A 12132-nucleotide genomic window follows, 5' to 3' on the forward strand; every position below is an offset into this window, starting at 1 on the left:
TCTCTAAGATTCTTCACCACAGCTTCAAGGACAACCAGGAAAAGAGATGCTATTTGAGGCAACTTCATTATAAAATCATTTTTAATAAGCAATCTTAACAAAGAGAGGGAATACTCTTGTGGAGAAACCCTCCAGGGACCCAGAGGCTGCCCAGTTAAGTTATTAGGAAGTTTCACACAAGGGACCAAACAGCTATTTCACTGGCCTCGGGGGACAGAGTTTAGTTTTTGCCCGTTCTCCAGAGGCACCCGTGTTATCTTGTCTACTAACAGCAGAGATTGGTAACAATCAATTATCCCGACGCCCCGACTTGGTGAGGGAAAGTGAATTTTCAGTTTTGTCGACACAAAAAGACACCATGTAAGAGAGACAGCTCAGTTAGTGCGATATAGTTCATTATATACCGAAGACTTTTGTGAACAGGCAGCCAATGACAAGGCCTCACCTGGATTTTTGCATTCTTTACCTGAAACGATAGGGACTCATTCTTGGAAAATTAAGAAATCCCAACAAGGAGAAAAAGGAAGTTTAATTATCTCCTTATTGTACTGTCCAGCTACGTGAGGGAAAAGATTCTTCGTGCTGATGAACAAAATAATAGTCAACACAGTGTACTTTGCCTACCTAAGGTGTGAGCAAGGTTTGGAATTTGGGGTTCAAATTTTTACACAGCTGCGTGCAGCTGAGTTAAAAAGGGTTGGAAAGACATCGGCTCCTGGAGTATTACAGTAGCTTCCAGCCAATTCACAGCAGGAATGAAAGAAAGCCAGGAGGACCATTAGCCACGCAATTCAAAGTGCATATGTATTTTTCAAGCTTATTTCTTTCTTCTGATTTCAACGAAACGGCAAGAACTGGTCTTACAATTAGACCTTAAACCTGGGAAGATGGAGAAAAAGTAAAACACTCTTTCTCTTTAATAATCAGAACAGCCTTCCCTTTTTGGACTAGATCTTTCCTGCTCCATAAGCACTTTTGCTACATAGTTGATCAGAGGAAAGGCCAGAGAAGAACCTCTATCTAAGGATAAGAATTCTTTCTGATTTCGGAAAAGGGACTGAAGTATGGGAACATCTGCTTTATGTAACGCTCACTAAATGACTGTGGCAATAAAAGCATTATTTAAAGGTCAGTGTATTTTTCACACACATTCTGTGGCTCCCCACTGGTTCTGAGATAAAGCCGAAACCTTATCTCCGCTCTTCTTGTCCTTCCTTTTCCTTGTTAATACTCTATTCTAGTTAGACAGGTCTACACAATCATCCCCCAAACACTCCTTGGTCTACCTGATCACACCTAATCCTTGCTACCCTTCTAGACCAAGCTCAGCTCACCACCAGCATCCCCAGCTCCAACTTGCATGATAACCCTGCATTTTCCTGCAATTCCGTCATTACGGAAATTTCCTCAAGGGGGTCTGTCCTTTCTCCTCAGATGCAGAATAATCTGTTGGAGAGTGAGAGTTAGGAGTTAAACTTTTCTATACCACCCTGTGCCTAACGCAGTGCCAGGCACAGAGTAGGGATTAGAAATCTCAAGTGAATAAGATCTATCTGACTCCCATCCCCATGCTCTTCCTCCAGGGAGTGGCTGTGGTCTGCTTTCCAGCTTTCCTTCTTCGGATCTCAGTATTACAGGGATCTGGATTACCTACCATACAATCCCCTCCCTCTCTCCTACAAACATAACATTTAAAATAAAAGATTTACAGAGTAACTCTCTTTCACTGAATCTGAAGCTTAATCCTGCATATCCTAGCATTTTCTATTCCTCAATATGCCTTCTAATCATTATGCTTGGCTGTTAACTACTTAAGACATTAGGAGCTATAGTGAATGCCTAGGAGATCAACAAGTCAAACAAGGGAAAAAGCTATCACTCTTGCATAGGATAAATGTTTACTCAGACGTGGAGGTGGAGTGAGTGGAGAACATTCCACTGTGGGGAATCCAGGAAAAAGGGTAATCAAATAGCTTGGAAATAAAAACCTCAGTTACCATAACATGCAGATATGGACATCAATTATAATCAAAGGGGACCATGTGACTACAAATATACTAACTTCCTGGCAGTGTAGCTGACAGTTACTATAAAAAATTTGTGTAATTTATAAAAAAAGTTAATGTAAAACAATAACTTTCTTCGTATTTCAAACACATTGGCATTCTCCGTTTTTTCCTACGTTTTTATGCCTTTGGACACAGATCCCAATAAAGAGAGAAGCTGATATAACTGTAAATCTAAGGCTAAATTCAGGCATGCATAAGCATACTCAAAACCTAGATGTTTAATTCTCTTATGTATGCTTTTGATACATATTTCAACTCCCTAAGGCATTCTTTTTACTTTCATGGTTTTGTTTGTTTTTGGTTAGGGTTCAGAGAAACCACAGTATCCTGAATCATACTACCTCTTAGTGGCAGTGAAAGTTATACATGAATTATCAAGATGGTCTCACAAAAGAGTAATGCACAAATTTGTTACAAATGTCATCAAGGTCCATTAAAGACTTTGTGGCAGTGAAAATGGATTCATGCTATAAGAAATATACATTACTACTAGTGTGGGGGACAGAACTATCTGGGAAGCAAAAGGAACCATGTTGAACTATTTTATTATGGAATCAGTTCAGTTGTATGAACAATGATATTAAATGGATGCTGGTTCTTTGATAAGTTAGGTTAGATGATTAAAAAAGAAAAGTAATGATCATTTTAAAGTAAGAAGGTGGCATGGTTTTATGCAGACGACTTAATTTAAATGAATTTTTTCATATAGTTTTTTTTTTTAAGATTGTATTTATTTTTTGACAGAGAGAGACACAGCGAGAGAGGGAACACAAGCAGGGGGAGTGGGAGAGGGAGAAGCAGGCTTCCCGCTGAGCAGGGAGCCCGATGTGGGGCTCGATCCCAGGACCCTGGGATCATGACCTGAGCCGAAGGCAGAGGCTTAACGACTGAGCCACGCAGGCATCCCCACATCCCCCTTTTTTATAATCAGTTGGTTCACCAAGCTTAGAAGCCTTTATAGGTAAAACTGTCCTAAGTTTAAAGAACCTGAATCAGTTGTAGGAATGATGGTTACCCTTGACTTTCTCCCTATAGTTTAGAGTAGAAGGACCACTCTAAGGAATGACATTTGTTACTGTAGCAGCATTTAGGCTCTGTGGCGTGGCCTTCAATCCTGGCTCCATCCCATCCTAGCTGGCTATAGGCTCCTGGGCCTCAGTTTCCACCCGGAGAGTGGGGACAGCAGCAAGATCTACCTGACAAGATTGCGGTAAAGATGAAATAAATGAACACTTAGGAAGTGCTCAGAAAAGCACCTAGCACTTTGTAAGTGCTCCACGACATCGCCTCATGTTGAGATTGGAGAGAATGGTGTGGTGCTTCTGTGTGTGCAAGGCAGGAGTCCCAGCTCTGCCCAACACCAGCTGGATGAATTTGCCAGTGTTTTCACTTCTTTAAGTTGCTGACCTCTCAGATAAATAGTCTCATTCAAAATGGGGATGCCGGTAGTACAAGGCTCAGGGAGCTGATGAGAAGATGACATGAGATAATGCATGTAAAGCACTAAACAGAGCACCTGGACTATTAGAATTAACCGCTCAGGGGTGGCAGTTCCCATCTCCTGGTACTTCTCCTCCTATCCCAGATTCCTGCCATCACTGAACCAAAAGTAATGCAAGACTCTGTGACAGACACCCAGCCTTCTTTAAAGATCGACCCAATCATGTGTAAGAGTTTTACTAAATATATCATCTCTCAAGTACATGCCAGCACCCGATAGGCTAGGTACTTGTGTTTTCTCCCTCCTAGTGATCAATACACCCTTTTGAACCTGTGTTACGAAATGGGAACACAAATACTTTTCCAAATTCAATTCATGGATCTGATGGAAGAACTGAGTGGCAGGGCCAAGTGCAGTCCATTTATATCTTAATATGATGAGACAGAAATCTTGTTAAGCTCAGGCAGGGCTGGCTGTAATCACACAGGCTGAGTCTAAACAAGGCAAACATTTTCAGGCAGTATGAGGGATTTTTACTTCCTTGGGCTGGTTGATTTTGAAGGGACTAAACAGGTGTGACTCTGGGTGAGAACGGGAGATGAGCAGCAGGGAGAACGTTCAGCACCCGGGAGAATGCTCAGCACCCAGGGTTAAATCCTTCCCTTTCCTTTCATCCTGCTGTATGCCTGGATCACAGTACCAGAATCCTGGATCGTCTAATGTTTTTCTCCTCTCCCGCACTTCCAGCTTAGTCTGCTTTCCAGTTGTGAGCTGAATCTTCTGGAAATGGTACACGAGGCATTCGTGTTTTCAGTGACTATAATCACCCCATTCACCCGGCTCCCACCCGGGGCCCCACCTTCAACCTAGTCTGTAAGGTCCTTGAGAGGAAAGAACCTGTCAGCACATAGTAGGTCCTCAGTAAATAGTTGTCCATCAGTTAGCCCTCTAAGAGGCCAGCATCTATTTTTGGTCATGTACCATCAGCAGCAAGCTTTATGTCTGGGATGGCCAGTAGCCTCAGGAAGCCTGAGTAAGAAATGAATCCTTTGGCTACTTTGTGAGCCCTGGGTTATCCCCTTTTCTGTTTCTCAATGGGTAGATGGAATCTGGATGAAAGCCTACTAAGGGAAGTTCAATGTGGCTTCTTCTCAGGCCCGTCCTAATGATACACCCTGCCAGCAGCAATTGAAATTATACTTGCTGTGAGTCACACCATGAATCACATGGGTTGTCACGGCAACCTATTAACTATATAACCAAAGCACCTTCCATTAGCTTTGCCAAGAATGGTTCCTGAGTTTTCCTGGACTGTGAAAATAGTGTGGGTGAGCCCCAAGTTTGGTGTTGTGTTAAGAGTCTACAATCAAAAGGAATGGCCTCAAGGACAAGAAAAGAAAGTGAGAAAATAGGGTTATTTTAGTTCTTGGACCTCCTGAGTAAATGGCAACAATCGTGACAAATTGTTGGGTTGGTTTTGTGATATCAACAAATGCCTAAGGAGAGGAGGTTGAGGCCTCAAAACTAATTTTCTCTAAGTCAAATTCAAAACCAAGTCTCTAGGGGTGAAAAGTGAATACATTAACCTATTCCACTTTAAATGACTGCAATAAACACTTTTTCTTTTTACAGATACAAAGGATTATTTCTCAAGGAAATATTCTGATTTGTACTAAAATATTCTTACTACTGAGAACTAAACTCTCTTTACAAATAATATAGTGCTTTAATTTTATATGTAAGGTATTAGCCTACTGCAAACAAACATTTGAAAATGTACTAAATTGCCTTTAATGGCTATTCATGTTAAAATTAAAATATTTCAGAAGACTCAGAAGCATATTTTACTTCGTTATTTACTGGGGAAAGCTGACATTAAATCGGATTAAACTGATACATTTTCCTGGCGCTTTACTGAGTTCCCTGCAATTTTCAGGCGTGTGTAAGTGCCTGTTCCTGAGTGTAGAAGAAAGCAAGCAGAACAGGCTTACACCGAAAGAATAAAGAAGAGAAACATGGATGAGAACAGGAGGACGTGATAAGGATCTGTTGCCCCTGGAAGCTATCCAGGAGCCTACCTGGTAACTTTTGGGTCTACACTGTGGTGGTTGGCTGATATATACCCTGAGGTTATGAATCCATGATGCTAAACTTCCCTAGTAGCTGGAAAGAGCTAAGAGGATCTGTTGCATTTGTTACTTTTTCACCTCCAAATCTGTCACATTCTAACATTTTAGTGTATGCGGAACTATCCAAGTAGAATGAGATTAAGAAGTCAGGGGCAAATGACCAGTTGTCCTTGGCAAATAATAAAAACCAAATCAGCCACTGATGCCATGAAAAAGATACTTATCCAACATGGTACCATTTCAGCAGGAAAGACACCAGAACAAACCGGTGAAACACAAATCTTTAAAGTGTCCAACCAAATACAGGGGCTGTATAATCACCACAAAGATTAAACTGAAATTCTACACCACAGTGTAAAATTTATCTGATAGGTCCCTATCCCACAAGTAAAAACTTCCTTTTCTGTTCACATACCAAAACCAACAGCAACGTTTCCTATCACCAATTGAAGAATATCACAAATGAAAGCATTCTCTGACCAATTTGGTCACAATGACTTTGTACTAGAAGCCTCAGAGCTTTGCCTTCCCCCACCAGCCAGGTAAGTTAATGACAAACACCACCAGTGCCCTTCTCAGGAACTCAGGAGAATCTGACTTCTCCAAAGACCACGCTCGTGAATTCCTCTGAAGCTACTAATCAGATTTCCTTTCCTGGGAATTTCTGGCTCAGCTCACCCAAAGCATTTTTATTTATTTATTATTTATTATTTTTTTTAAAGAAGCAATACCTATGCTTTCTAGATAACAAAGTGGCCTAAAATATTATCAGGTGTCACATCTCTTCAGATTCATTTTGTGGTTCTTGCACCTCTGACTGGTGTACCTGTGAGCTGACACTCTGGTCTGATAATATATTCTGCAACTGTACATGTTAATTTGTAAGTTGAACCATCGCTCTGTGAGGCCAGTTAGGAAACCCAGATTGAAATTGCTAATGCCGGGTGACTTCAGCTGTCGATGATTATGTAGTCAAGCCTTGACCAAGGTTTCCAGAACTCTGGCTAAAAATGGAAGTCTTGAGATGGTACAAAAATGAATTCACACACTTCACTGATAGTGAACCTTTTTGAAGAACAGATGTTAAGATGCTTTAAGAGGAGCTGGAATTTAACCTCTTAAGAAAACTTATAGGCAAGGTAGGACAGTTTGGTTTCAAAGAAAAATCTGACAGATGCTAAAGAAGAAGTCATTTGGGTGACTGTTAATGGGAGAAAGAACTGACTGATTTTCTTCCTCCTCACAAGCTGTAGGCCCTGTAGAGATGCTAAGATCAGAAATATGATGGGTTGTCTGCTGAGTTGGGTGACAAAAACAATCTCCACATTTAAGTGGCGTAGAAGACTTTCACTAACACGCAACTTGGACAATTCAATTTCTCTGTGGCATGTGCAAAGTTTTGTGTCAACTCTCCGTTCGGTTGCTATTCTTCCCAACTTGTCATTGGTCTGTTTTATCATGGACCCTCTCCCCTAAATCATGAAAGTAAACATCAACAAAAAAACCCCAGGTGATTTCTGACCTCTTTTTGTCAGTTTGATATTTGAATTACATAAAGCGAGCTTTATTTGAAGTCTGTCTACATTTACTTGATGCTTAACGTCTAGGAATTTTCCTGCTGATTTCCATAGTTAGAAAGGCAATCAAAATCTACCCACTCTGGCTGTATCTTGATTTCATTTTAAAGCAGGTATATCTGATGGGGTTAGTTAAGCCTTTGCTGCAAGGCCAACCTGGTTATATTGCCTCTTACCGGAACACCAGCTTTTCTTCACTAGCTACCACTCCCGTGCTGTCATCCAAATCCTTCTATGCATTTAAATCTGACCACGAGTTATTATTTCTGCAATAGGCCAATGAAATTATTCTCAGGGATGACAATTCCTTGAAGGTCCTCACGGATGGATGGTCTATATATTTACTAACATCTCTGGTCTCTGTCTTATTAGTTGAGGGGCACTCTTTGTATCCAATGGAGTTGAACTAGTGGTTTTATCCACTCATCCAAGAGCCAAGTCATAATGCAAATAGTCAGTGGCTTTCTGTGTATTGCCAGGTGGCCAGGAGTCCATACCCCAAACCACCATAAACAGTAGGCACAATCATCCGCTCCTATTCGGGAGAGGCCCAGGACTGAGCTAGCAGAAAGACTGAATTACTTACCACCTCTAGAGTGGGTCCCTCCAGGCCAGGGACGAGCTCATGGGCAAGGCTGTGCAAGGAAGCGCTCTGTACCATGCCTGCCCTGCGGATATACAGAGGACTTCAGTCTCCTGCACTGTCAATCTCTCAGTCATCATGAGCTCAATTATGCACCGACAACAGCAAGAACAACAACAACAACGACGACAGAACAACCCCCAAAAAGCTAAGGGCCACAGACTACCGTGACGGGGGGACAGCCAGCGGGAACCGTGCATCCAGAGACGGAGGTGCTGTCCTGATCATGTGTCCGTTACGGGCTGACCTTTACTTCTTTCCTCAAACAAACATTCCATTGAAGCCCATGGGAGAGCCAGGTGGAGAAACTGCAGGACTGGGCCCTAAAAGGCCACCATCGAATTTGGTGGGGTGGGTTTTGTTTGTTGGTTGGTTGGTTTTGTTCGTTTTTTTTTTTGTTTTTTTTTTTGCTTTTTTGTTTGCTACAAATACAGATAGACAGACAGACAAACCCAAGAGCAGATTTCAAGAATCAACTGAGGCACAAGATAAACTACTTTGATGTTACACAGATTTTTTCCCCCAAATGTTTCACATGAAACCAAAAATTTTAAAAGCATAATTAGGAAAAATTTGGGGACACATCTTTGTCAGTCCTAAATTGTGCCATAAATATCTCCACTGCTTGCCTTAGAAGGATGCCCAAACACATCTCATGGGTAGCACATATCTGTGGTCTAAAACAGTTATTGAATTCTAATGACACTATTAATTCAAAGTCTAAATATGCTGGTCAAGTACAGTGAAAGCTGACTGCCTGCATCAATGACGGATTAGTTTCATCCTGAGGTTCAAAGCACAGTCAAACATTATTGCTCAGATTGCAAAATCACAACACTTTACGTTGACGTGAGTCTGTAAACTTATGGTGTAGTTCGAATGAAGGCAACTGATGAAAGCAGTTGAACCTAAGAAGTGGGAATGAATACAGAGTGTAAATCCAGCGCACATTTCCACATCAAACTACCGATGCCATGTACCAGGGCCCTCGTGGGCCACACTCATGGTCGAGCGACAGCACCTAGATTCCCAGTCAGTATCTCTGCGCCACAGACACAAGTACAAAACGGCCTAAATCGTGAACTAGTGGTGAGGAAAAGGAGACCAAAGTTTAAAAGAAATCAAGGTGATGTTTCCTAGAAACATACCAGCTCTTCTAAGAAGGATCTAGAATAGGGGTGATCAGGAAGTAATTAATTGATCCTCCTGACTAGATTTTATGATTTTTTTCTAAAGACTAATGACTTGAATCACTAGAATTCATCAGACTACGTCTAGACTCTCTTTAACACACACTCAGTACGAACAGGTGGAGATGTACCACTTCCAACCACTACAGGTAGAGAAGTATGACCTCTGTTGACCATGGATCACAGCTGAAACATTAGTTTATACTTGAAGGGTCACAGCAGCCAGACATATGCGAATTCCAACTCTTCAGAAAACTTTGGATAAAAAAAAAAATGCATTACTTACATGTATGTGTCTTCTTCGTTACTGAGATACCTAGAAGAGAAGAAATAACGACAAAGGTAAGAAAGTGTCCTGTGTGTGCTTCTTGGAATGCATGTCATTCACAGTGTACTCAGGAGTGCATCTGCTCAGACGGCGATGCAGTGGCCAGGTTAGTCTCAGTCGTACCCAGCGGGGCCACTGGACCTACCCCAGAACAACAGAACCGTGAGCGACAGCGATGGCAAACACCGCCTACGGGTTTAAGAGGTTATGTGGTTAAAAGCAGCGGCATGGACAGTAATTAAACTGGGTGAGAGAAGCCTCTCAGTTTTCATTTTAAATAGGGGAGATGATCATGTTTATAGGCAGAGCGGGGAAGATTTAAAACACAAGAGAGTGATGCCAACCTACTCAGACAAGAGTGAGTTGAGCAACAGAGCAATTAATTTGCTATGGCCGTTGACTCAGGGTTAACTTTTTTATGGAAAATGACTCTGCCTGCTCACATGAGGCATAACTTTTTATGGTGAAGGAGAGAACATCCACAAAATGTACCTATCTGTCCATACTCATTAAAGTCAGAAGGGGTATGGCTGTTACTTCTCTGCAAATGGTACCAAAATGAACACACGCTGTACGAAAACATGAGGGATTCATGCGTCAGCACCCGTGCTGCTTCCAAGATGATTTACGGAGAGCAGGTGACAGATGAATGGGACTAAGCAAGATTCGGCACATTAAGACCACAGAAGGATAACACGAACGCACACTCCCGTGTTAACAGTGTTATCTCTGTTTCAGAAGGACTCCATTTTGAACTCTTTATGCTCTGTTCTTCTTGGGGGATATTCTTGAGACTAAATAGGCTCAAAGTAATACAACTCTTGAAAACATTTAGCCTGTGACTAAGAACTGTGGTAAACCTTGAAATTTTTTTTCTTTCAAGTTACTAAGAGGACTATTTAACCCTCCTCTGGAAAGTAAAAGTTGTTGAAAAATTTGGCACCCATGGCAGACCCATTACTTAGCTATGGAACAAATCGTACAGGGAAGAAATCCGTTATGAAAATCCACGGTAGACATAAAAAAAAAAAAAAAAAGGAAAAGTTAATTCCAAAGTTGTGCGCCAAGACCAAAATCACACGCTTGCTCCCCCCCAACAACTTTCCAAAGGGCTTATTTAGGGAAGCTGAAATTACATAGCCCAACTCAAATTCTCTTCCCCCCCCAACTTTTTATTGAGGAAACCTAACTATTGTTTTTCATCATGTTTGAGTTGGCTTCTCAAAGTGAAGTTAGAACCTTTTGAAAAGAGCCTTGAAGGCTCTCTCACACGGGAACTACAAAAAATGTTCTAGAATTTTTTTTGAAATAAGCTTTATCATGGGAAGGGAGCTTCCCCCAACAGCAACTGTGAGTAAAGTTTAAAATCTGAATACAATTTGCAACTCCAGCTCATGACACCAGCACCAATAAATTGATACATTAGTGCTCTTTCAGCATTATGAGGGCTATATGTGTACTTTCCTTAGGAAATAATGCCTTCTGTAAAATCACTTTGAAGAGAAAGTGCTTATGCTGTCACTCCTGATTATTCAGAACCTCCACACAATTGGATTTAACACAGCCCAAAACAGACCTATCTATATTCGCTGAGTGTGGAACTATTTTCTCCTGACATCCAAAGCCCTGATGAAAATACCACTGCTTTGACTTTTCTACTTAAATTTATTATACAGCGTGAGGCAGTGTTCTCATCAAATATTTTCATGATGATTACATTGATAATAGATTCTGAAAATCTTTCCAGGAAACCTGCCCGATCTTTGAGATCACAGTAGCACAGAGCTAAAACCACTCACATCTGTCTCCAGGAGCAAGCATGACCCCAGCCAGCATCAGCGCCAACCCAGTCCCCCAGTTTCGGTTAGCGGCCACTTAGTGATTGATACAAAGAACTGGGGGATATACCCACATAAAAGTGGCCAGATTTAGCAGATAAAATGCGGGATGCCAGCTAGATTTGAAGTTCAGCTACTACTCTGCTGTGTATCCGAAATTCAAATTTAACTGAGCATCCTGTATTATCTGGCAACCCTAACCCATACAAATAAAATGTAAACTATATCTATTGTATACAGTGAAGAATATAAAATAAATTAATAGCACATTTTTATGGAGAAAGTCTTAAAAAACACACCCCTCTCCTGAAAGCAGTATTTTTTTTTTTATAAAAAGTGCATTATTTCTAATTATGGAGACAGGACTATGCATAATATTTAATTACTGTTTTTACTTCATAGCCATTATGAAGACAAAATTCTATTACCCCAAAAAAGCAAACAAACGAAAACAACATGAACACACAAAAGACAAATTTAATGGAACGATCAGAAAGTTTATTTGGAATCCCCTTCTTCCTCCTCTCCTGAAAAATAACATTTGTGATCAAACTAAGGTCTTGAATTTGTGTCACTCCTTTCTCTATAGAAGCTCTGGTACTTCATAATAACTGACTCCATAGTAGTGTTATAAAAAAAAAAAGCAAAAAACAAAAAAACAAAGCAACAACAAAAAAAGTGGCACCTGGGTGGCTGAGTTCGTTAAACGTCCGACTCATGATTTCAGCTCAGGTCACAATCTCAGGATTGAGAGATTGAATCCGACGTCAGGCTCCATGCTGGGCATGGACCCTGCTTCAGATTCTTTATCTCCCTCTCTCTCTGTCCCTTCCTACCCAGCCCCCTGCTCTCTCTAAAAAGAAAAGAAAGGAAAGAAAGAGAAAGAAAGAAAGAAAAAAAGAAAGAGAAAGAAAGAA

At 41.1% G+C, this 12132-nt stretch overlaps 1 protein-coding gene across 2 annotated transcripts in view; it reads right to left on the reverse strand.

The window, feature by feature from the left end:
• The window catches only part of RORA (RAR related orphan receptor A), a 707812-nt gene that overhangs the window by 172258 nt on the left and 523422 nt on the right, over positions 1-12132 (reverse strand). For both annotated transcript variants that reach the window (XM_073877103.1, XM_073877104.1), the window contains exon 2: positions 9336-9365. In XM_073877103.1, the coding sequence (XP_073733204.1) occupies positions 9336-9365 (30 nt within the window). The remainder of the gene's footprint in view (positions 1-9335; positions 9366-12132) is intronic.

The sequence above is a fragment of the Callorhinus ursinus genome, unplaced genomic scaffold (assembly GCF_003265705.2).
Source record: "Callorhinus ursinus isolate GAN/ISIS: 27379988/994484 unplaced genomic scaffold, GSC_fseal_2.0 scaffold25, whole genome shotgun sequence".
Classification (NCBI taxonomy): Eukaryota; Metazoa; Chordata; class Mammalia; order Carnivora; family Otariidae; genus Callorhinus; species Callorhinus ursinus.